This window comes from Salvia splendens, chromosome 8, assembly GCF_004379255.2.
Source record: "Salvia splendens isolate huo1 chromosome 8, SspV2, whole genome shotgun sequence".
Lineage (NCBI taxonomy): Eukaryota > Viridiplantae > Streptophyta > Magnoliopsida > Lamiales > Lamiaceae > Salvia > Salvia splendens.
In genome coordinates, this window is record NC_056039.1 from 5,138,392 (window position 1) to 5,162,714 (window position 24,323).

At 37.8% G+C, this 24,323-nt stretch overlaps 3 protein-coding genes across 8 annotated transcripts; 2 read left to right on the plus strand and 1 right to left on the minus strand.

Moving 5' to 3' along the window:
* Positions 1 to 1,876: 1,876 nt before the first annotated feature.
* LOC121743154 (homeobox-leucine zipper protein REVOLUTA-like) lies at positions 1,877 to 7,604 on the plus strand. 3 transcript variants are annotated; one of them, XM_042136374.1, is made up of 20 exons: positions 1,877 to 2,292; positions 2,392 to 2,504; positions 2,611 to 2,921; positions 3,046 to 3,205; positions 3,487 to 3,572; positions 3,669 to 3,759; positions 3,858 to 3,953; positions 4,066 to 4,179; positions 4,249 to 4,332; positions 4,690 to 4,845; positions 4,943 to 5,017; positions 5,188 to 5,294; positions 5,402 to 5,576; positions 5,656 to 5,844; positions 5,982 to 6,050; positions 6,140 to 6,274; positions 6,399 to 6,733; positions 6,845 to 6,950; positions 7,067 to 7,219; positions 7,290 to 7,604. In XM_042136374.1, exons 3-20 carry the CDS (start codon positions 2,686 to 2,688, stop codon positions 7,440 to 7,442), a joined length of 2,520 nt encoding a protein of 839 aa, XP_041992308.1. In that variant the 5' UTR covers positions 1,877 to 2,292; positions 2,392 to 2,504; positions 2,611 to 2,685; the 3' UTR covers positions 7,443 to 7,604. The 3 variants fall into 3 exon arrangements, with proteins under 3 accessions (XP_041992308.1, XP_041992307.1, XP_041992309.1); XM_042136373.1 differs by having other exon boundaries at positions 1,877 to 2,921; XM_042136375.1 differs by having other exon boundaries at positions 1,878 to 2,921; positions 7,070 to 7,219.
* Positions 7,605 to 7,738: 134 nt separating this feature from the next.
* LOC121743155 (CASP-like protein 5A2) lies at positions 7,739 to 11,575 on the minus strand. 3 transcript variants are annotated; one of them, XM_042136377.1, is made up of 4 exons: positions 11,422 to 11,574; positions 11,076 to 11,349; positions 9,006 to 9,138; positions 7,739 to 8,128 (listed from the first exon to the last, which is right to left on the minus strand). In XM_042136377.1, the coding sequence occupies exons 2-4, from the start codon at positions 11,294 to 11,296 to the stop codon at positions 7,937 to 7,939; spliced, it is 546 nt and encodes a 181-aa protein (XP_041992311.1). In that variant the 5' UTR covers positions 11,297 to 11,349; positions 11,422 to 11,574; the 3' UTR covers positions 7,739 to 7,936. The 3 variants fall into 3 exon arrangements, with proteins under 3 accessions (XP_041992311.1, XP_041992312.1, XP_041992310.1); XM_042136378.1 differs by having other exon boundaries at positions 11,076 to 11,281; positions 11,422 to 11,570; XM_042136376.1 differs by having other exon boundaries at positions 11,076 to 11,575.
* Positions 11,576 to 13,690: 2,115 nt separating this feature from the next.
* On the plus strand, positions 13,691 to 23,514 carry LOC121744441 (serine/threonine-protein phosphatase 6 regulatory subunit 3-like). Of its 2 annotated transcripts, XM_042137974.1 has the most exons (20): positions 13,691 to 13,743; positions 13,908 to 14,047; positions 15,630 to 15,733; positions 15,844 to 15,930; positions 16,091 to 16,166; positions 16,262 to 16,336; positions 16,434 to 16,487; positions 17,560 to 17,619; positions 17,750 to 17,866; positions 18,627 to 18,721; positions 18,814 to 19,019; positions 19,468 to 19,565; positions 19,906 to 20,009; positions 20,160 to 20,325; positions 20,729 to 20,851; positions 21,021 to 21,103; positions 21,461 to 21,599; positions 21,689 to 21,718; positions 21,888 to 21,955; positions 22,312 to 23,514. In XM_042137974.1, the coding sequence occupies exons 2-20, from the start codon at positions 14,009 to 14,011 to the stop codon at positions 23,132 to 23,134; spliced, it is 2,547 nt and encodes an 848-aa protein (XP_041993908.1). In that variant the 5' UTR covers positions 13,691 to 13,743; positions 13,908 to 14,008; the 3' UTR covers positions 23,135 to 23,514. The 2 variants fall into 2 exon arrangements, with proteins under 2 accessions (XP_041993908.1, XP_041993909.1); XM_042137975.1 differs by lacking the exon at positions 13,691 to 13,743 and having other exon boundaries at positions 13,750 to 14,047; positions 22,315 to 23,514.
* The last annotated feature ends 809 nt before the right edge of the window (positions 23,515 to 24,323 follow it).

Below are 24,323 nucleotides of genomic sequence, written 5' to 3' on the forward strand. Positions count from 1 at the left end.
AGAATCGGCTTAGGCGCGCCGATTTTGACGCCGGTTTCGCTGACGTCGGCTGCAATGGTTCGGCGTCAACACCGGCGTCCGTGAAAAATCGGCGTGCCTACGCTGACGCCGCCATTGGAGATGCTCTAATGGGGAGTTGAGGTGAAAGAAGATAATGTAAAGATGGAGCAGGTGAAATCCCATCAGCAAGATACGATGCTACAGTCTACAGCTATCCTATTCTGTCTCACCATTTCCAACCCCTAAAACCTATGCTAGGCGCTCTTTTTACAGATATAGCAGTAGTATTTAATTTAACATGCAACAACAATCACAATCCCATCTGCTACTTGTACAATGCCTTAGACTGATATTACTGGAAATTTGAGAGTATTAAATTTGAGAGTATTTTGATGCTCAATGGAAATACATACTACTAGCAATTAAAATGTTGTATTGGAAAGACAATAATAAATTAGATTTAGCACTAATTTTTTCATCTTTCAAAAGGCGGTTCTAGGGAGTATGAGAGGAAGGGTTTGCTAAGAAGAAAAACTTGAGCGCATACTGAGTTTGCACTTTGCAGGTATGTAAGTTTTTCTCTTTTCCATTTATTTTTAAATTATATGCACTTCTTTTTTTGGATGGGTAAATAAAATAGTAATTTTAAAGATTACGCCATAAAGGATACGAACCTGAAATTTTTAGCCTAAAATATTACTCTTACCACTTGGTCAACTCACGCACGATTATACTCGTTTGATTTCACAAAATAATGCACAAACTTAGAAGTATCTCGTGTTTAATAGAAGTAAAAGTTAGTGATGTATTTTGTGAGTTTAAGAAAATGACACGTTTTATTTTATTTATATGCCAATCAATATTAATAATGATATGTCCTATTTAAGTTTGATAAAATGTATTGTCAAAATAAAGATAAAGTGATGTTCAAAAAAATTAAGAAATATGCACTTATTTGATGAGACACTTGAAAATGGCAGCGGGCACTATTTTTTTATGGGTGGAGTTGGTTATTAAAAGACAATCTGATATAATAACCCATCTAATCACCTCAATATTAATACGTGTCACTTTATTTATTACCATATGACGCTTAGTCTAGTTATCTAGTTATGGGTTATTCCATTCTTGAATAATTGAACTCGTTATAAATTACTCCACATTTTCGAAAAATTTAACTCGTTATAAAATAAGCTTTCTAGATTAAACAGAGAAACTAGGTGGGCTAAATTCCACGAATATACGTCGTGAGAGATAATATCCGCCTTTTGTACCCGGAAAAAAAACATTTTCAGTGATGGGAAGACGCGTGAGGCTCTCGCGTCTTTGATAAACCAAACACGCGACAGTCTCTTGCGTGTATACAAAACACTCGTTACTCTCATGCGTGTTTTAATTAAACACGCATCAAGCTCATGCGTGTTTGAAAACACCCGATCGGGTGAATTTCCAGTTTCAAAACACCTGGTCGGGTGAAATATTTAAGACAGGAGGAGTCCAGAGAGAACACCCGGTCGGGTGATTTTAACTTTCAAATCACCCGGCCGGGTGAAATTCGTGTTTCAAAACACGCAAGAGGCTCACGCGTCTTTCCCATCACTGAAAATATTTTTTTCCGGGTATAAATGGCGGATATCATCTCCAATGACGTACATTCGTGGAATTTACTCAAACTAGGTGTCTTTGTTTCATTTTGAGATCCATTCTTTTTAGTAGCCAAACTCGTATTTTCAGCATTATATAATTTGAAAGTATGAGTTAATTTAAAAACGAATTTTAAAATTAATACTAACACCGAAATATTTAGTGAAAATAATTTAGAGAGAAATACTCAGAGAAGATAGATATATTTAGAACATATGATTTCTGCAATTTTGGATTTTGGAGCAACCATCCCCAGCATTTCAATTCACACCATTCCTCTCTCTCTGTCACACACACAAAACGTAGCCAGCTCTCTCTCTCTCTCCAACTCAATATAATATGTTTCCTGATTCTTGAATCCCTGAATCAGCTCTGGGTCTCTGGTCACCTTTTCTCTCTCCACTTCACCGCAGCCCAAAAAGAACATTATTATTGACATGTCTTCTTCCTCTCCAATTCTATTCTCTCCTCTTAGATCTTCCACAACTGCTGTTCTGCCTTGAGAACTTCTTCCTCTTTCTACACAAGCATTTTTAGTAATCCCTTCTACTGCGCCACTTGTCCAATTCAATCAAGCTCATCTCTTTTTTTTTTGTAATTTAGGCAGAGCAACCCTCAATTAGGCACCAAAATTTCTGGTTCTCCACGGTATTTCGTTCCCCTCAAATTTAATTATATCCATTCATTTCACTGTAGCGCAGCAAACCCAATAAAAAAAAGATTTTTTTTTCGGTTTTGTTCCAATAGCTCTGAAATTAGCTTGAATAAAAGGGAGAAAATCGTATTGTCGGTCCGCGTGATGATAGTATACGTGCAAGGCTGATTGGCTTTTTTCTTGAGCTGTTACCTTTTTTCATAAGGTAAGTGTGAGAGGTGTCTTCCTTACCCAACCCAAAAGGGCTATAGAATCTTCTGCTTCAATCAAGATCGTTCATCTTATCACCTCCGACTTTTCTCATTATTCAGCAAGAAGCAATCTTGGAGAATCTTTGTCAGCTGCAGAGAGTTTTCAAGAATTGGCTTTTGGGAGAAATTGCTAGGATGGCCATGGTGGCGCAGCATCATAGAGAGAGGGAGAATAGCAGCGGGAGCATAAATAAGCATCTGGATTCCGGCAAGTATGTGAGGTACACGGCGGAGCAGGTGGAGGCGTTGGAGAGGGTCTACTCCGAGTGCCCTAAGCCGAGCTCCTTGCGCCGGCAGCAGCTGATCCGGGAATGCCCGATTCTTTGCAACATTGAGCCTAAACAGATCAAAGTCTGGTTCCAGAACCGCAGGTGAGGGACACAAATCTTGGTCTTTTTTGTTACTTTTTTCAATTAGTCTTCATTTCATTCCTCAATTTGGTGCATTTTGTATGAATTTGATTGAGGGTACTTGGGTTGTGGCGAGTGAATGTAGGTGTCGAGAGAAGCAGCGGAAAGAATCCACGAGGCTTCAGAGTGTCAACAGAAAATTGAGCGCTATGAATAAGTTGTTGATGGAGGAAAACGATCGCCTGCAGAAGCAGGTTTCTCACCTGGTTTGCGAGAATGGTTATATGAGGCAACAGTTGCAAACTGTATGTAATTCATTGTTTCCTCTCCTCTAGATTACTGCTGTTGGACTTGGATCTATTATCTTCTCGCCCCCAAGATGCAATTTTTATCATTCTTTAACGACATATTAGTAGTGCAAAATTGACCATTACTTTCATTGTTTGTGTTTTATTCTTTTCATGCCAATCTTACATCGAATAACTTGCCAAAACGAGATTGCACTGTGTCTAATGTCTATGGTATCAATCACTTGAATTCTCTGAGTATGGAAACATATATCTTACTCTTAAGGGAATTTCTCCAGGCGGCTGTACCGACCGCTGATGCAAGTTCTGAGTCAGCGGTCACGACCCCACAGCATTCTCTTAGAGATGCTAACAATCCTGCTGGGTACTTCATCTGATCCTTTGAATTCTTACATATGCAAAATTGTTGGCCTTCTTACCATTTTAATGCATATTTGCATATATATGATGCTTTTGGCAGACTCCTCTCTATTGCTGAGGAGACCTTGGCAGAGTTCCTCTCAAAGGCTACAGGAACGGCTGTTGATTGGGTCCAGATGCCTGGGATGAAGGTTCAATCTTATTTCTTTAATCTTCCTGTGGCTGTTTGAATTATAGTGAGGAGGCCCTTTCAAATATAAAGATTTGTGATTATGATTTTGCTGTTCAGCCTGGTCCGGATTCGGTTGGAATATTTGCCATCTCACAACGTCGAGGTGGAGTGGCAGCTCGAGCTTGTGGTCTTGTTAGTTTAGAACCTTCTAAGGTAATCAAAGTAATAATTGGATTATATCTTTGTTTGAATAACGTCCATTGTTATTAGATATCTCGACTTGCAAATTTTAGCTTCTTTCCTGAGAGGATTTCATGCTTTACAGATTGCTGAGATCCTTAAAGATCGTCTGTCTTGGTTCCGTGACTGTCGAGGCCAAGAGATTTTCACTATGTTTCCTGCTGGAAATGGAGGAATCATCGAGCTCTTGCATACACAGGTTGATAGGATGATATGTCACTAGTACAGGCTATTATATCAAAAACTTATAACTTGTTATCGCTTTCAGACATATGCACCGACTACTCTGGCTCCGGCTCGCGATTTTTGGACTCTAAGATACACAACCTCATTGGAAAATGGCAGCCTTGTGGTAAGTAATCTTTTAGTATTACCTGCTTATTGTCGGTATATGTGTGATGATTTTGAATAAGATTGTGTATGCTATAAGTACTATTTTCATCATTTATGATGTGCTACACAAGGCCTCTAGCATGATATATGAACTATGAACTATTTAAATATGTCTTAGAGCTTGGTCCAGCATTGTAAAAATGCTTTCTTTTTCTGACTGAATATATATGTGCTCAGTCTCCCATGTCAATGTCGTCTTCACTTAGCTAGCATGGAAAATCTCATTATTGCGTTCAGAGTCTTACAGAAAGAAGAAACTGATGATTTCTGTGTGCTGCTATGTATGTGATTTTTAGTTGTTCTTATAATTGTGAAGGTATGTGAGACATCACTTTCTGGCACTGGAGCTGGTCCATGTGCAACCTCAGCTTCACAGTTTGTTAGAGCTGAAATGCTTCCATCTGGATATTTGATTCGGCCATGTGATGGTGGAGGATCAATTATTCACATCGTGGACCACGTTAATCTCCAGGTACCCCCCTCCCCTCCCCTTTTTAGTTTAATTGGCTCAGCAAATTCTCTATTGATGGATGCAACATAATAAAGCAAGTCTGACTGCACTGTTCCAGGCGTGGAGCGTGCCAGAGGTGCTGCGGCCACTTTATGAATCGTCAAAAGTTGTGGCGCAGAAAATGACAATCTCGGTCTGTACAGCATATAAAAGGCTTTCATGTATTATTTGATATAGCTGTCTTATCTAGTTTTTGTTTCTTATTGAAGTGGAGACAATTGCAAAACAGTGGTTTCTAATTTATTCCTTCTTTTGATGTGGCTAGTTGTTTACTATTTCCCTCTTTACATGTTACTCCTACAGGCACTAAGATATATTCGGCAGATAGCCCAGGAGACAAGTGGGGAAGTAGTATATGGTCTTGGTCGCCAGCCAGCTGTTTTGCGGACCTTCACCCAGAGATTAAGCAGGTAATAGTTGTTCAACCGAACTCCTTTGCAAACTAAATATGGCTGTGTAGGTTTAAATTCTGTCATAGATATTAAGAATTGTTACAATTATGTCTTGTTCCTTGCAGAGGCTTTAATGATGCCATCAACGGGTTCAACGGCGATGGATGGTCGATATTAAACTGTGATGGTGCTGAAGATGTAGTAGTTGCCATTAATTCAGCCAAGAATCTGACTGCTGATGCAAGCGTTGTTCCGCTGCTCGGAGGTGTTCTTTGTGCAAAAGCATCTATGCTGCTTCAGGTTCTCTTCTTTCTTTATCCACCAGGTTACATGTGCCAACTACTTATTGTACTAACCTGAGCCCTATATCTCTTACTAGAACGTCCCTCCAGCAATGTTGGTTCGATTTTTGAGGGAGCATCGATCAGAGTGGGCAGACTTTACTGTTGATGCCTATGCTGCCATGTCATTGAAGTCGAGCACATGCTCATATCCTGTAACAAGGCCTACAAGATTCACCGGAACCCAGATAATCATGCCTCTAGGTCAAACGATTGAACATGAGGAGGTATATGCCTTTTCCTTCTTTTGTAACTTGTGCTATCCCGCGCCACACGGCTTGTTTTTTAAACATGATTTTAGTTTTTCTGCATGGAAGATATCAATTCCTAGTCTCATGATTGTTTTGGTTCTTCGGTGTCACAGATGCTCGAAGTTGTTCGTTTGGAAGGCCATGGGGATGCTTTTTCATCCAGGGACGTTCATCTTCTACAGGTCTTCTAGTCTCTTGCTCGTATAGATGGCTCTCAAGCTTATTACCAGAATTTGCAATTTGAATATTTGAATGCATCTTTCTATAACAGATGTGCAGTGGAGTCGATGAGAATGCTGTGGGAGCCTGCTCGGAACTTATTTTTGCACCCATTGACGAGATGTTTCCAGATGATGCACCGCTGCTACCTTCTGGTTTCCGCATAATTCCACTTGATTCAAAATCAGTTGAGTTTTGTCTGGTTTATCTATATCACATATTCGTGTCTGCATCTACTCCTTTCTTATTCAGCTATTAGCCTATAGCTGAATATTAGTGAATTGTGTTAAACTAATTATCGGTACAAACAGGGTGATGCACAGGATGAATTGACCTTGCACAAGACACTAGATTTGACATCGAGTCTTGAAGTTGGCCCAGCAACCAGCCATGGTGCAGAAAATACAGGGTCGTCTTACAGCGCACGAGCAGTATTGACTATTGCTTTCCAATTCCCATTTGAGAGCAATTTACATGACAACGTTGCTACAATGGCATGTCAATACGTCCGTAGTGTGATCTCCTCGGTACAGAGGGTTGCCACAGCTATATCTCCATCAGGGTTGAGCCCGACAGCAGGTCCAAAGGTGTCTCCAGTCTCTCCTGAAGCTCAAACGCTTGCACATTGGATATGCCAGAGCTATAGGTACTGCTAAAATAAAATCTCACACCACCTTCACACATAGGCTTGTAAACACGAAAATGAGATGCAGTTTGATGGTTTTACATCTTGAGATATATTTTGTATCATTTGCAGCTACCATGTGGGAACCGAGTTGCTAAGATCCGACTCCATAGGTGGTGACTCAGTATTGAAGACGCTTTGGCATCATCAGGATGCCATCTTATGCTGCTCCTTGAAGGTACATCTACATTTCTCAATTATTCTTGCCCTAAGTCGTTTCTCAGAAGTACTTATATACACTGTTTGGGCCATGAATGTGTTTGTAACATTGTATTTCCCTCTCTCCCGTTGTAGCAGGCTCAGCCAGTTTTTATATTCGCGAATCAGGCTGGGCTCGACATGCTGGAGACCACACTGGTTTCTCTGCAAGATATCGCATTGGATAAGATATTTGATGACGCCGGCCGCAAGGCATTGTCCTCGGAATTCTCTAAGATCATGGAAGAGGTGACAACTTGATACATTTAACTTGCATTTCTTCCTATGGTTTTGATTGAACTGGTTTTACCTATTTCAGGGATTTGCTTACTTGCCTGGTGGCATTTGCATGTCGACGATGGGGCGGCACATCTCGTATGAACAAGCCATCGTGTGGAAGGTCTTTGCTGCAGAAGAGAACTCCTCTGTTCACTGCCTCGCGCTCTCTTTCGTCAACTGGTCATTCGTTTAAGTATGTAAATTCCATGATGAAAACTAAAACTGAAAATGGAGGAATCAAAAAGTTTTGTATGTCTGTTTTTGCTAATCTATATTTATAGAGTGTTCCAAAATTGTGATCCTTCAATGTAAATTCTTCTACTCTCTATAGGTGGTATCTTTTTCTTGTTTGCAAGTCCAATTCGTAAACGAAGCAAGTAAACAAAGGCTAAATCACATTGCTAAATCTGATTTGCGTTATTGAATGAGGAAAGTATCTGTTTCCTACATTACTTGACTTGAAAGCCAAACCAATGCTCATACACAAGATAGCATTCAACTAGCACTGTTTATATACAAGAGAGCACTGGTTTTGGAGTTGTACTGTACACATTAATAATCACACACAGCATGACTGATTGATTACATTGAACTGGAGAATGAAGAAGAGAAATATCACTATTACTACACATGATAGAGTTCTTCAACACAAAATTTATGTCTGTGATCACAGGATATTAGTTATTTTCATCTGGATGCCAATGACCAAAAATTTAACAAGAAAGAAGGCAATGCGGCAAACCAACTGAGGAAGGCCATAGCAGTAGCAGTTTCAAATTCTGTGCAATGATTTTTACTACAGGCGGCCAGATCGTTCCCAATCAGAACAGTAATGCCTGCTGATGCACATGCTGCAGCAAACGTTAGGTTAGAAGTAACCTGCAGCAGCCAACAAAAAAAAGTGGTTTAGATTTAATAAACATGAGTCCTGCTTCTGAGTTCATAAACCAACAGTGCATTCTTGATGAAATGGTGCACTGTGCTCAAATTGAGCATGGGATACAGAGTGCCAATGTTATGAGAACTTTTGCAGATTACAGTTGAAAATTATTTAACCCGGGATGAAATCAATAGAAGTCACTTAATAAAATAATTCACAAAGCAAACATCACAATCTATGCAAATAATAATAGATACCTAACATGCCATTTTTTTAATTAACAGATTCTCTTCTAAGAATATGAAATTGTTTCATGCACACCTTTAGTTTGGATTCAATAGTAGCATATCTCAATCTGCCCACCCTTGTCAGTCTGGTTTTACCATGAAGAAAATGTCACAAACAAAGTATATGCAAATGAGGGGCTACAATATCGATTAATGATAGTATAACTTTCTGCAGGACTTTAGCAGCCAACACTTATGGAAGTTGTGAATACAGTGATAAGTATTAGTGCATGATTCCGATAGACTGAAATGAGCATCACCATAGTCAGTTGCAAAACAAATGCCAATAGGGTTGTCAGCAAACAAAGATAGATGTCAAGTGGCAGGGATAAAACTACACATTACTGTTCACATCTATAATCTATAAGTTATAATGCTCAATGCCCTATGCACTACATGCTGAATTCAAAAATTTTACCAGACAGCCAAAGAAATATAATTCAAATATACACAAATTGCTTCGTTTAAAAGATAAAAGGGCAGATACATAGTGAGACCACCAAGACTAAGACAAAGGTGCTTGACTTTTAACTATTTTGCGCACTTATGATCTGTGAGTATATGGTTTCTTAACCTTGGAGACACTTACCCCATCACCAACAGCAAATAACCTAACAGCTTGAGGATTCTGCAAACGGCGTCCCACAAGAAGTGCATAAGCATCAGTAATTCCTAATAAAATGCTCCATATGCTTTGCAAACCAGTAGCAGCAACAAGGTAGCTAAGAGAGAAAAGAATAAGGAAAACTAAGTTAGTTTTGCAGTGGAACATCATCTATACAGAGTCAAGTTCCACATCATCCTTAAAATATATGTTGGTTACTAAGGTGTAAGCTTCAGAGGGTTCTTGGAAACTAGGTGCAGGTACTTACCTTCTTGAAAAAGTTCACAAAGTAAGAAAATAAATACAATTCCATAATCCATATGATAAAGTTGATAAGCCTCATAACACATCAGAAGTCATATTCCGGACGTCAAAGATTTGTAAATCTAAGACAAATGTTCCCAATAAAGGACAAGTACAAACTTATATACTTATTTATGCCATTTTTGTAGTCCTTATAAAGAGCTAAAAAGGTACATGGTCAAGAGAAGGAAAATTGAAACCATGCACTTACTAATTCTCAAAAATATATTTATAATTCTTTATCCACCTGTTAGATTACTTCTTATCATCATTAAAGCCATGGTTAGTGTGTGTGCGTAGGCCTAGCAATAGAGTGTTTAATGACTAAGGCCAAAGATATTAGGTTTGCGTCCACTGGTGCATGGTCTTTAAATTTAATGTTGCATTTACCAAAAAAAGGATGATCCACATGGTCAACAAGTCAGCCTAATACCTAATCCTCTTCTTAATCCAATTCTAAAATTTCCAGATGGACACTTCCTATATCTTCTCAATCATTCTCTATAGATTCAATGTCTTCATCTCTAAGTATATCCGTTGTACTTATACAAATTGTAAGTTAAAGAATGTACTTATACAAATTGTAAGTTAAAGAACCTAATTCCAGCAATCACCCCCTTCTTTTGCCATATTGGTCATGTTGTAAACTTGTAAGGTGCAAACCTTAACTGAGTAGTGTGCCTCCAAGGTGCTAATACATTAAGGTTTTCACTTCATGCCCTAAGTTTGGGGAGAATTATTGACTCTTAAAACTTTGTGTTCTTTTTTACCTTGTGAGCAGTAAGAAAGATGTAGGAGACCAAGCTGCCCAGTTGAAAATATCTCTACTTTGTTGGTTACATGATTCAGTTTTGTAGCTTAAAGTACAGATTCAAGGTCCAACTGTCCAAGGACTGGGTACAGTCAGATGTAAACCATAAGCTTGCAAGATTAGATAAACAATACACCTTGCCAACAGAAAGTGGTACAGAATTGCCGAGCACGGAGAAAGGACATAACATTCTACTACTACTTAACTTTTACGATGGATCATAGATGTATACAGAGGTGGGACATTTTGACTTTTTTTATTGCTGGTGGATATTTACACACTAGTCATTTTTTTCCCTTAAAATTACATAGTATGTGGGAAAATTTCATATTGCCTTATAGGTATTTTCGTGAAGGACTTATTCTCACTGTTAGGACTTAATATCCTGAATAACATTGCTCTGATATATTATCTGAAAGCCTAATCTTATCATGGATGTCCAAAGATTTCATGAAAGAGCGTATACCCTCTAATCGAACTAGCGGCTTCTCACAAGTCACAACCAACAAAAACAAAATATTTTCTCAAGATAAACAAACACATGGACTTTATAAGTCCAGTCAAACTAATACTCTACAGGTACCTTTAATCTAAGGCAGCTAGAGTTATATTCACAAAACTACATAGCGTGCAGAGAGCTGAATCTAATCAGAAATTTTAGAGAATTACATTTAAGTTGTATGATTTGAGTATTTTCTTAATGTTAATACCGATAAAATAAGTAAAGAAATTCAGCGTTATAGCTTTCTCAGAAGCTCAGCAGGCATTAAGAAATTCCTTTAGTTTGCTGGGATGACAACTCTGATCGCATCCATCCTCAAAGCCAAGGTAAGATATAAACATACAGTAGTATAAAAAATTTGATCAAACAACAGTCACTCCATAACCAGTAACCGAATTATAAAAAATCTGGAGTATATGCGAAAGGATTACTAATATACCAGAAGGCGGTGACCGACGGGAAGTCACTGGTGGTTGCCATAACGGCGAGCGCCACCGCCGCGAACAGAAACTGACAGACGCGCAACACCAGACCGCCGACCGTCCCCGGCATGCCTTGGAGATCCTTCATCCGCACGCGCGGCAGCGGCACGTTCCCCGCACCCTCCGTCTGCAGCGGCGGCGCCTCCACTGGATGCACCGCTCCCTGGCTCAGATTCATTTGGCTCGCAATTAATTCAACGGCGCAATTGAATCCACGATTTCGAGGACGACCTATAAAAAAAGAGGAATTACGACGGATGACGCCGTCGATTCCGATCTAGGCCGGCGGCGATGAGATGTCACCTGAACTGAGGTTCGGAATCGGCGGAGCGATTTTCAGGTGAGGTGGGCCACGGCTGCTGAGTGGGGGTCCCACTTGGGTAGTAGGAGTAGATGTTTGGTTTGGTTGATTGCGCTAACTTCTTCTGGTTGTAGTTAAACTATGTCCAAATAAAGTTTGCTTCATGTTCACACTCCTCATATAATAACTACAAATATTCATTCGCTACTCAAAATTGTTTCAAATTATTTTTAATCCCTAAAGTTCTTAGATTTGTGCTTTTAGAGCATAATATAATTTTTTATTTATTAAAAATGATTATCTAATTCGTACACTCTGAATAAAAATCAATTCAGTCAAATGCATAAAAATATGGAGTACTATAAATTACAATTCCTAAATGATCAAATTAAAATCATACGAATACATAGTCTAAAATTTTACACTACTTTATGAGTTTTGTCCCAATGTTGAGTAAGCAAGAGCTTGATAATTGGTATGGGTTGTTGTTCCGTATCATTATCTTCGCAGTAGTTGATATTCATCCCAACACTTAGAGCATCCACTATAGGCTCAAAGGGGGCGGATGGAAAATCGGGGCGAGGAGGGGGCGGTCTATAGTGGACCGGACGCCCGCCCCGGGGCGGACAGAAAAAAAGGGGGCGGGGCTAGGGCGGTAGAGGCTTCGGCGACTAGGGGGCGAGGACGGGGCTGTGGTGGTGGCGGGGGGCGATGGCGGGCGATCCTATAGTGGGGCGATGGGCGTCCGCCCCATTTGAATTTTTTTTTTCTTTTCGAAAATCACTAATAAATACTATTCCTCCACCATCTATTTTTACACACTTTCCCACCCTTCATTTTCACACACTTTCCCTTCATTCACTATCTACACTTTCACTCTAAAAAAATGCACGGTGGAGACGACGAATCCCCTGGCTCGCACGAATCGGGATATGGAGGCAATCCTTCCCAGCCGTCGGGATATTCGGTCTCGATTACCTCATTTTATAATTATTTCAATTCAGCCGATTTAAAAACGAAACGAAAAAATTAAAATGAAAATTGGTTATTAAATTTCGGGGCTATTGAAAGTGTCCGCCTATAGTGGGGCAGTGGAGGAAAAAATTGGGGCTATGAACAAAAAATTGTGGCCGTGGACAAAAAAAGGGGGCGGGGCTATTGGGGAAGGCCACCTATAGTGGATGCTCTTAATACAAATTATTGTGATTTGTGAGGCTCGATTTGGTTTTAAATGCCGAATTTACATACACCATTTAGATAAAAATTGATGCTAAATTATGTCAAAAAAATTATAGATATACCACTGAATATATCTACAATTATTTAATTGTCACTTAAAATTGTGTATGCTTTTTAAGTTTTACCTTAAACATATTTTCTTTTATTTGTTCATCTTATTTTGTGTAAGTATTTACAAAAGATCATGCGATTTGTACAACTCATTAGTATTATTTATAATAATAATAAGCTTAAAAATGAAATAAATTGAAGTCATTTTGACTAATTGTCACTTGCTAATAGTGCTAGTCAGTGTTTTGAAAACCGGACCGGATCGGCCGGACCGATTCGGCCGTAAACCGGTGCTCAGTCCAATCCGGTTTACCACTTTAAACAACCAGAAGGTTGAGCCGTTTTGGATCGGATGAACCGGGCGGTTCGACCGAGAACCGCCAATCGGTTGAACCGTTTTTTCAAAATTTTCAATGATTTCTTCAAAATTTGAGGCCAACTCCATTACCACTCCACCACTTCAATTGTTGTGATATATCAATAACTTTAGTTATTCTTATAATCAATGAATAAATTTCATTCAGTCTATGATTAATTATTATTTTTATAAATTGATTAATTAGTTATGACCAATTGTAAATAAAATAGGTTAGTTATATATTTGTTATTTAATAAACTTTAATAGTAATTTATTACACTAAATATGAATATTGTCATATATATATATATCTAATTAAATATAAATTTTAATATATTAGGTGCATATTTATATAATTATATTTATATTTCACTAAAATTTAGTTATACTTATCCACAATTAAATTTAATAATATTTATTATTCACTAAATTATATATTTACATATATCAATTTGATCAAAGTTACATTTTATTATATAATAAATTTGATATATTTATATAATATATATTGTCTGACCAGTCGAACGGTGAACCAATAGTTTCACCGGTTTGCTTGCCGGACCACAGTTTTCAAAACATTAGTGCTAGTATTAACAGACACGATGAATTGTTTGCTACCCTCATATTTCAGTGCATAATAATAACGGAAAACGAAAAAAGAAAGAAAAGAAGTCAAGTAAGCTTCTTCTCCACATTCAATCTCCCAAAACTAGGGTTTTCCTGCCCCCACCACACTTCTTTCGCTCCAAATTCCCCTAAACCCCTCCTTTCAAATCTCCACACACCATCTCCTTCTCTTCCTATCTTTGCCTTTACTGACTCACAATTACTGGTTTACAGATCTGTTCAGCTTCTTCTGCTTGTCTAGCTGCTCGCCGTCGCCGCTGCTCCGGCTCTTACCTTCAGACGGTCATTTCCCCGCGTGTTTATGCGTAGACAACATGTTTTGGAAGCACGCAGCTCTTTCTACTTCTTCTCCTGTAAGTCAACAGGACGAGTTGTTGCTTTTTTTTGTCAGCTACCTGTCTCGGTTAAGTCGGATTCGCAGTTGTTGGATTCATGATTCATGAAGTGATTTTGGTGTTGAATTACCTTTTCCATGTTGGTTAGTGGAAAATCCAAGCTGGATGGGGAACTTAAAGCTTTTGCTGGCCTAGTTATCAGCTACTTGTTCTTTCACATTTGTGTTTGTTTGACTAGTAGATTAAGTTATTGATTTTCTTTATTTGCCTATGAACCACTTATCATATTACGTCATGTGGTTACATGACCTTAACCACCTCCAGTAGAGGCAGAGAGATGTTTTACCTTCTCGATGGTAGAGACCGCTCCTCTGGTTCTGCTTTGAACCAAAACGGCTTTCTTGGTTTCTTTATATCCAATTAATAATTTACTTTGACTGATTCTCATAGAACTCATGCAAAAACTAAGTCGATGGCAACCTTGTGGAGATCATTAGTTGCAGTTTCTTAATGAGCTAATATGCCTCTGTTGTCCCTGCTTGCTAAATGCTAATAGAACAGTACAAAGGAATGTTAAATAATCTTCTCAAAACCACTCAAGTTGTCATCTGTTCAAGTGGATAGCTGTGGGAACTGGGATGAATGAATCATTTTTCAATTTTACTTACCTGGCTCGTTTGAGGGGAAGCCTGAAATGCAATTCTGATCAACTTATACAATGGGTCTAGAACAGGATGATACAGAAGTTTGCTAGCTTAAAAGGAAAAATATGAAACTGACCTGATTTCCTATTCTGCTATTCATCAATGGGAGTAAAATTCTAGTTCTAATCTCTTAAGGTTGGTCTGGAGGATGGGATTTGTGTCCTGAAAAAGTTGTATGCTAATGCGGAGTGCAGTAAGAATTCTTCTTTATTGTCAAAGGTGCTGAATCTAGTTGGTCTTACTCTTATCTTTGAAATACGTCTAATAAATGGAATTAGCAAAAAAAGGAATTTTAAACACACTATTTATCACAAGGTCAAACAATCAATATAATGGCAAAATAATAAAAATATAACCGTATTTTCTGCTAACCAATAATAGAACTTTGAAATCAGTGAGATGCTTGCCTGTTTGATTGTATGCATAACATCATTTTGATGGGAAATGGTGAGCATGATAAAGAAGAGGTTAGTGACAGTTAGTTGAAATGAAGGCTATACAAAATTTCTAGCACTTGTACAACCTAATTATTTCTGTCAAAATTTTGCCAATATGATTCTTAGTAATCTGACCATAATGTATTAGCTCAAGTTTTCTGTGCGAGAACTAAAGTCCTCTTCTTTTTATGCTGCATATATAAGAATCACGATGATTCTGCTTTGCGCTCATCTATCTAGTATTCTAGTGGCTACTCACTCTATCCTTGTACCTTTGCTTCATTCCAACTTATTGGCTTGAGAGATTGTAATTGAAGCTCAACGTTTAGTTGTAATTGAAGCTCAACGTTTAGTTTAAGTCTCTTTAGGAAAAAGCTTTCACGGCTTGAATTCTTATGTACACTTGGTCCTTCTGTTTGTCTTCATTTACCTGTGTTGACAAAATGCTTCTTGCTTCAGGTTGAGTCTGTGCTCGACAAGGAAAACTTTACACTGGAAGAGCTCTTGGATGAAGAGGAGATAATCCAGGAGTGCAAAGCATTAAACAGCCGCCTCATAAATTTGTATGACCCTGCATGTCTCTCTTACTCATTTACCATAAAATTAATGCACATGTTCACCTTTCGTTGGAAATATTGACCTGTTGATTATGCATTAACTTCTTTGGTTTCAGTTTGAGAGATAGAGCTCAGGTTGAGCAGCTGGTGCGATATATTGTTGAAGAATCCCCAGAGGATGCAGATAGCAAACGGACTTTCAAGTAAGTTCACATACTAACAAATTTTAAATAATTCATAATTTATCTTCTTATTTGGTTCTTCTCTCAGATGTAAATAGAAGTTTGACACACACAGGTGCAATTTTTTTCTAGTACATCAGTTGTTTCATCTGTGACTAAATCCTTTCTCCCCATGCTTTAGGTTCCCTTTTGTTGCGTGTGAAATTTTCACATGTGAAATTGATGTCATCCTGAAGACTTTGGTAGAGGAAGAGGAGGTTAGATAGTCCTTCTGAATATAAGAAAATATATAACTAATTTCCACCTTGGAGTTGATATGTAGATGATAGTTCAATGTAATCTTTTCTTGCAGCTTATGCATTTACTCTTCTCTTTTCTGGAACCAAACCGCCCTCACAGTGCATTGTTGGCTGGATACTTCAGCAAGGTGGGAATTTACGGTTATAAATTTAATTAAAATTTATTAATTACTGTGGATTAACCACACCCAACCAGCTTGTTTAATGTGATATCTGGCCTTGCAGGTTGCAGTATGCCTAATGGTACGGAAGACCATCCCACTAATGAATTATGTTAAGGTAATGGACTGTGCATTTTGAAAGTTATGCATGCTAGTCATACTCACGCATCTGATTTTTGAAAGCAAAATGCCTGATTTTGTTTCTTCTGCAACCTTTCCTCCTTCCAGTTTTATTTGCTTTTCCATTTTCTTTTGACGGGGGCATGAAACATTACAAATTGAATTCTTTATGGTCTGCTACAGACCATATTTCCATAAATATGTTGTCTATTCTTTAATCATTTAGGGCTATTGAGTGAAAAACTGAATTTCCATTAATTGTTGCATAGTTTGTAGGAAGTTCAGTGATATGACCTTAATGTTCACAGCCATTTTATATTTGGTATGATTTTATATTTTACCCAAGTCAGGCATGCACTTTATCTCTATCAAGTTGGTAGTATTTTAGAAATATAACATATAAATGTATAATGATATAAATGAAGTTGCATGCCCGGGGAAGATTCTTTTGAGAGAAGTGGCTTGCCTTTCTGTTGCAGCTTCATTCCTACATTATTCATGTAGGTTTTGATTCGTTAATTCCATGTCCTAAATATTGAAAAGTTACTTATATGGATTATGGACAGAACATGTCTGAGAGATTACTTAAGATCTGTCACTTTGATAGCTGACTTGATATATTCAAGTGATGAAGGCCACAAAAACATTGTATAACCATGTCAAATGGTGAGATTTGAGGAAGAAATCTGCTTTCTTAACTTTAGTTTCGAAGCCCTCTTCTGTAAGTGGGAACATAAAGTTAAATGGTGCTATGCTGATAGAGCAAGAACTATTGAGTATATTGATGACTTTTTGTTTCTACATCAGGATCCCAGTCACTCTTTGATAAAACTGATGTAGCTTATAATGATTTTGAATAGCCTGATGGCAGATGCTCAAATTCAGCACAGCAATACTGATTCTAAGGGCTTCCTTTAGCCAATTCAAGTGGATTTTGGGTGCAATAAAATTCATCATTTAATGCAAAGTATCCTTATAAGTAGATTGCTTAAACAATGTTGCTGTTACATTATGAGACTTGTTCCACCTTGTATTTTTTTGAAAATGAATTGCGGCAAATGTGCTTGCAGGCCCACCAAGAAGTTCTTCAGCAGCTGGTTGATTTGATCGGTATCACATCCATCATGGAGGTAGATTCTCATTTATTTTTTGTCTTCTGCTTAGAACACTGTGGTTGCTAGATACTCTTACCCTTGTGGACAATTTATCTCTTGCTGCTTGTTGGTTATCATCCCGTCTCATCAGCTTCCTTGTTATCAGGTGTTGGTGCGACTTGTAAGTGCAGACGATCATTTATATCCAAGTTCTCTGGATATTGTGCAATGGTTGACAGATAGCAACTTGTTAGAAATGATTGTGGACAAGCTCAATACCTTGGTAAGTTCAAAACTTGCAATCTGCCATAAAAGGAATTGTTTTCTGGTGATGTAGTAAATGATGCCAGTTCGGTGAGTCCCTAGCTATAATTATGACGTCTGGGATCAATATGGAGTAGTTAGTTTGGTATCTGCTGCCCTTCTATTCTCCTGAGCTGTCATGTTTAAATTGATCAATCATCAAAATTTTTTGCTACAGTCTGGAATAAGTAAACAAGGTACACTATGGTCATGTTTCTTTGATTGGGAAATACTTGCTATGTTATGGGCCAATATGCTTATAGAACTTAAATATACTGCTCCACTGGCTTCTGTGATTATTTCTTGTTTAGCTGCACTGCAGTTATAAATTTTCCTCAAGCAAGAATCCCTTCATTTCTAATGGTTATTTTTCTTCATTACGATAAAATACCTGGAGTTGGTTACTTGGTTTTAAGCAAACAAACCAATTTCACATTATTTTCATTTTAACTATCATGTAGATTACTACGTTCTAATGCTCATGTTAGTTATTCCACCTCTCTAAATGTTGGCTAATATCTTGATATCAGGTTCTGCTCATGTTGTTTGTTGCAGCAGATCTTATGCATCATATACATTCTTTTAAGATATTTAATGTTTGGTGATGTTCCATAGACTTAACTGGTCTGATGCCAGCTTGATCCTTGCTTGTTGTACATTTTTTTTGCTTATTGCATAGTTTCTTCTTTGCTTTATGATGCTGTAATATCTGATTATTGTATATATTTTGTCTCCTCCAGAACCCACCCGAAGTACATGCCAATGCAGCTGAAGCATTATGTTCTATAACCAGGAATGCACCATCGCCTCTGGCCACTAAACTATCCAGTCCAAGGTCAGCAGAGCTTAGTCGAATATCTCCAACAATCGGAACAATTACTTAGTCTGATAAAAAAAAGTTCATTAAATAATTTCCTGAACATGCAGTTTTGTGGCAAGGATTTTTGGTCATGCGCTTGAAGATTCACAGTCGAAATCTGCTCTTGTCCATTCACTCTCTGTTTGTATTTCGTTACTGGATCCGAAAAGATCACTTCCTTCACCACTAATGTACTCTTTCAGAGGTCAACATGCATGTGAATCGCCAATAAATGCGGATCCTGATACTGTATGCGCCATGCTACCAAAACTAGGTCAGTTGTAGCATATCTAGGAATATTTAACATTTTTCACATGTTCTCGTGATATCCAGTTGGCATTCTATTTTAACTCATTGGTTTTATTCCTTCTCTATTTTTTGACTGATGTACAATCCTTGAGAGATCGGTGAATCACTAGGATTTCATTAGCCGTGCTCTTCTGGTCGCTATTGTCATGGCTATTAGTCATTCGTCATTGGTCATGACTCATGAGTGTTACAGTTTATCTGGGTCTGTACTTTTATGACAGTTTTGACCAATGTTTCTTTAGAATTTTTGAGATTCAATTATTTTATTGGATTGGACTTTTGTCATCCCAAGTTCTCTAACCTGGAATTTCCAGCATTGTTAGTGTGGATGATTACCATATCTTAGCCAGTTAAACTTTTATTGGCACATGCTTCTAGTTCTGAATTTCCATAATGTAATTATCTGTGTTCAGGTGAGCTGTTGATGCTTCTGAATGTTACATCTGATGAGAATATTTTGCCCACAACATATGGTGAATTGAAGCCGCCTCTTGGAAAACATCGTCTGAAGGTTAATTGACATGCTTTAATGAATATTTGCCTTTGATATATATATTTCCTCCATTTGACCCTAAATTACGCTTGAATATAAGGAGCTTGTTTCATTGTTTGTAATCATTTTCGTAGACGGCACATTATTCTACTCTTGATAGATTTTCAAGAACTTTCTCTGGCTCTACCTTTGTGGTTTTTGTTTGCATAATATCATTCATTTTCATAGAAGGCACGTTAATGTAGTTTTCTTTGACATATAAAGCTACTGCTTTCCCTTCTCTTTTTCACTTACCCCTTTTGTCTCCTTTGCTTGGTCATTTTTCAGATTAACTGATAAATTGTAGTTCCTGCTTTAGATTGTAGAATTTCTTGCGGTGCTGCTAAAAACTGGCAGTGGGGTTGCAGAGAAGGAATTGGTAGTCTCTGGGACTATTCAGAGAGTAATTGATCTGTTTTTTGAGTAAGAATCTTATTTACTGCTATTTGTTTGTACCATATTAGTAGCAAACACTATTTTATGCAACCGTAGTTTCTTTAATCTCATCATTAGCAGAACTAGGTATCAGTAGTTCAACATTAATATTGTTTTCATTGGTGTGTCTTGGTACAGGTATCCATATAATAATGCTTTGCATCATCATGTGGAAAGCATCATATATTCTTGCTTGGAAAACAAAAATGATGTGATTGTTGACCATCTTCTCGTGGACTGTAACTTGGTTGGAAAAATTCTTAATATAGAAAAAACTCCAACACTTTCTGGCACACATAATCAGGTAATCCATAATTATTGAAAGAACCATCCACTTTTTAGGGGTGTTTTGTGCTTATGTAATTATTGAAAGAACCATCCAGTTTCCTGCCATGTTTCAATGCTTTGTTTAGCATAATAAACAGACCGTCCTTTTGAGTGTGGACCTTTTTCATGTTGCCTGTCTTTATTATTTATTTTTATTTTTATGTTGAGTTTGATGTGTGGTTTGCTGTGGTGATGCTATGAGAATGCAGGCAACTTCACACCACCATCAAGTTTCCTGTCATGTTTCGATGCTTTGTTTAGCATGACAAATGGACCGTCCATTTGAGTGTGGACCTTTTTCATGTTGCCTCTGTCGATATTTATTATTTTTATGTTGAGTTTGATGTGTGATTTGCTGTGGTGATGCTATGATAATGCAGCCAACTTCACCAGCACCCGGAAAATGGGCCCCTCGAGCAGGATATTTTGGACATTTGACTCGGATATCAAATAAACTTATTCATCTGGGAAACACCGATGATCGCATTCTTAAGCATCTTCAGGTCAGTAACATATTTAATACTCGTTTTAGATGGATGACCACCAATTCCAACTTCCAAGGCATTGTACATTTGTACTAAATCTGTTCAACACAAATATGCTCGACACACTGTCTCATTTTTCTTATATGCTCTGTGAGTGTTTAATCAATATGTTTTCTATTTGCTTCAGGAAAACAATGAGTGGAGTGAGTGGCAGAGTACTATCTTACACGAGCGTAATGTAGTCGAAAATGTATATCGATGGGCTTGTGGGTAAGCCTCTTTAGTCATGTTTTGCAGTTGCTTTAACTCTGCGACAATGTTACTTTTTGTCTTATCCATTTATTAACCGCATCTTTAGGTCAAACTTATATGACTAAGAGCAATGACAAATTTCTGCTCTCTAATAGTTTGTTAAAGTATTTAATTCTCACTGTTGCGCATCAGTCTAACCCTCGTCTCTTTGAATACCTTCGGTTGCCGTAAGTTACCTGCATGCAGGTTTTAGACATTGCATGCCCTCAAAGACATAATATGATTATTTTCCTTTTTCCTGGAGACTAACTCCCTCTGCTAGGAAAGTGTCTTTAGATTGTTACCCGGAATGAGTTATTCTTTACCTCTTTGCAGGAGACCAACTGCATTGCAGGACAGAACTAGGGATAGTGACGATGAAGATGTTCAGGATAGAGATTATGATGTTGCAGCCATTGCAAACAATTTAAGCCAGGCATTTAGATACAGCATATATGACAATGATGATAATGAGGTATATTTGTAAACAGGGAGTTACTAATATTTTATCTAAAATTCTTATAGAATGTCTTTAAAATCTATTTATGATTTTCGTACTTACAGGGTCATGGATCTTTTGATCGTGATGATGAGGTAATCTGCATTCCGTTTACTTCAGTATTCTCACATTGCATAGCTGGAAAGATGAACCCTTCTATTTCAAGTCTCTAGTTCTATGGAATCAGGCTTGTACTTTATTATTTTTCTTGTGCTTGCCTAAATGATTTTCTCAGTGCTCATATCTCCAAATTTGGACTTGTAGGTTTACTTTGATGATGAATCTGCTGAGGTTGTAATCTCATCCCTAAGGTTGGGTGATGATCAAGGGAGGTTAGTAGTCTTCTAACCTTTTGTCTCGGTAAATTTAGTAGCACTGGCCTGATAAAATCTCTATATACACCTGGGTTGCTCAAATGTGGCAGTTAGTTTTGGAATTTTCTTTTCCACTGGTTGTTGCTTGTCTTAAGTCAATACTCTTAATATTCTGCAATATACAAATTCATGAGGTGTTTGTGAATTGTAACGTATAAGGAATTTAGAATCCATTAATGGTCGGAAAAAGCTTTTCAAACGTATAAGGAATTTAGAATACATTAATGGTCGGAAAAAGCTTTCGACATTATAAGGCCATACCTGGCAGTCAAATTTAAGGAGGGATTGTTAATAAATGAAGTTTTAATTTGCAGCAGCTTGTTCACAAATTCCAACTGGTTCGCCTTCCAAGATGACAGAAATGGTGGTGATGTGCCAATGAATACTTCATCCTCTGACATGATGGATGATATTAATTTGAATGGAATAACAAATGGTGGTAACAGCAGCAGTGATGATGAGGTTATGGTTGGAGAGGATGAGGAAATGACAGAGAGCAGGTCTTCTCCGAATGGATCGTCTAGTTTTCAGGCTAATGGCTTCAATGGATTTGGTGCAAACAACTCCAGGGATGATGGGGACTCGGTTACCATGACTGAGAAAACTGGTGCTTCTAATGACTTGGGTTTCTTTCGCTTTGAGTCACCAGACAACGACGACCCTTTTGGAGACAGACCAATACCTGAGTGGGTAGCATGGGGAGAGGGGTCTGATTTTCAAGTTGGTGGATCTGGTGTTAATCCATTTGATGACCATAAAAACATCACAGAAAATGTTATGAACTCAGTTGAAGATTCTGGTGCTTCTGTCTACCCCACTTCAAGTGGAGAACCTGTACCCAATGGAATCAGTCCTATAAATGTCTGTGATGGTTTGGCTAAAACCACTTCGAGTCAGAAAAGTGTGCCCTCTTTGTTTGAAGAGGATGTTGAATTTGTGGGTGTGGAAATGGAGGGTACTGAGAAGGCTATGGAACAGGCTCTCAAGGAAGGCATTGTCGGTGAAGCTGGGCCGCTGAAAAGGAACACCAGTCCAAAGAAACCAGAAAAGGAGGATGTAGATGACGGTGCTGGAATGAAGGAATTCAATGACGCCAACTATTGGAGAGTTGACCAGGAGGTTGCTGTGTTGGAGTAAGTACAGGATGAGTTACTGTCAATCTTGAACCTGCAGCCACACTACAGTGATCCCATCCATCCTGTACTCAAGTGCTAACGAGGAGAAAGTATGTACAGTATATTTTTGTTAGAGTCGGGATCAAATAGACAGACAGGCTACGACATTGATGTCATTGGTTATTTATTGTCACAGTCAATTCAGTTCTGTAAGTTTGTTTTAGTATTTTTTTCCGGTTCTTCTCCTCTTTCATACTAGTATTCTTGTTTAGTTCCTTCGTTCTCGCAAAAGTAAACATAGTATTCATCCTTGTGTAACATCATACTATATGTCATAGAATTCTTGATCAAGTGGATGATGTCTTCAGGTTATATAATATATGCACGTTTAGTTTCTTAGTACTTAATATCAACACGATACTCGTTTTCAAACAGTATTTCAGGTGTAGAGAAGAAACCACTATCATATTTCAGGTGAAGCTGAATATTTTATGCTGTTTCTTGAGTTTCAGTATCAGGTTTTCGGGTCTTCAGGTTTCAAGATTGTCGTCTGATGATGCCATTCTGATTGGACATATATGTTGTGCTTTTTCTAACAATGCTGTTGAATAATGCCTCTATTCTTTTCAACTGTGGACTTTTCATTTGAATTGTCCTGACTGTTTACGGAAACGTATTATTAAGTTGATTATCTCGTGAATCTTTTGCTTCAACTTTCAGCCTTGTTACTTGTTACAGTTTTTAGCAAATGTGAGTTAGGCAATCAATGAAAATAAACGAATCAATGAAAATAAACTGGTTGTAACAAATATGACATCATACATGTTTATGCACAAAGGCATGTCGATACTATTACACAAATATGTACTCATAATTTTGAGTTGGGATGCCACAATAAGTTAGTAGAAAGATGCAATGTACCAATTCAATTAAAATATTCTCAGTTGGTCACTATGCCCACTCTCAAAAGGTAGTATAACTAAAATAAGGAAGTTAAACTGTAAAACGATAACATAGAAAATATGGAAAACACACTGATTGGCCTCAAGTGGAATCAAATGTAGAATCGTGCAAAATTCGAATTGTCTCAGCTTGCTATATTAAAAATCCACTCCATTATTCATGCATGCTATATATATTAAGCATGCTGTAATTTTGTTTTCTTTAGACAAAAAATCTAATCCCACAATGATGCTACAATGATAATTTAA

What these genes read in the sequence shown, in the direction of transcription:
- LOC121744441 (XM_042137974.1), top strand. Translation starts at nt 14,009, where the DNA reads ATGTTTTGGAAGCACGCAGCTCTTTCTACTTCTTCTCCT. An exon ending in ACTAAACTATCCAGTCCAAG is followed by an intron (nt 18,722 to 18,813) that starts GTCAGCAGAGCT and finishes CTGAACATGCAG; the next exon opens with TTTTGTGGCAAGGATTTTTG. An exon ending in ATGACAATGATGATAATGAG is followed by an intron (nt 21,600 to 21,688) that starts GTATATTTGTAA and finishes TCGTACTTACAG; the next exon opens with GGTCATGGATCTTTTGATCG.
- LOC121743154 (XM_042136373.1), top strand. Translation starts at nt 2,686, where the DNA reads ATGGCCATGGTGGCGCAGCATCATAGAGAGAGGGAGAATAGCAGCGGG. An exon ending in TGAGGCAACAGTTGCAAACT is followed by an intron (nt 3,206 to 3,486) that starts GTATGTAATTCA and finishes GAATTTCTCCAG; the next exon opens with GCGGCTGTACCGACCGCTGA. An exon ending in TCTTATGCTGCTCCTTGAAG is followed by an intron (nt 6,951 to 7,066) that starts GTACATCTACAT and finishes CTCCCGTTGTAG; the next exon opens with CAGGCTCAGCCAGTTTTTAT.
- LOC121743155 (XM_042136376.1), bottom strand. Translation starts at nt 11,296, where the DNA reads ATGAATCTGAGCCAGGGAGCGGTGCATCCAGTGGAGGCGCCGCCGCTG. An exon ending in CCGTCGGTCACCGCCTTCTG is followed by an intron (nt 9,139 to 11,075) that starts GTATATTAGTAA and finishes TTTCTCTCTTAG; the next exon opens with CTACCTTGTTGCTGCTACTG. An exon ending in TATTTGCTGTTGGTGATGGG is followed by an intron (nt 8,129 to 9,005) that starts GTAAGTGTCTCC and finishes TGGCTGCTGCAG; the next exon opens with GTTACTTCTAACCTAACGTT.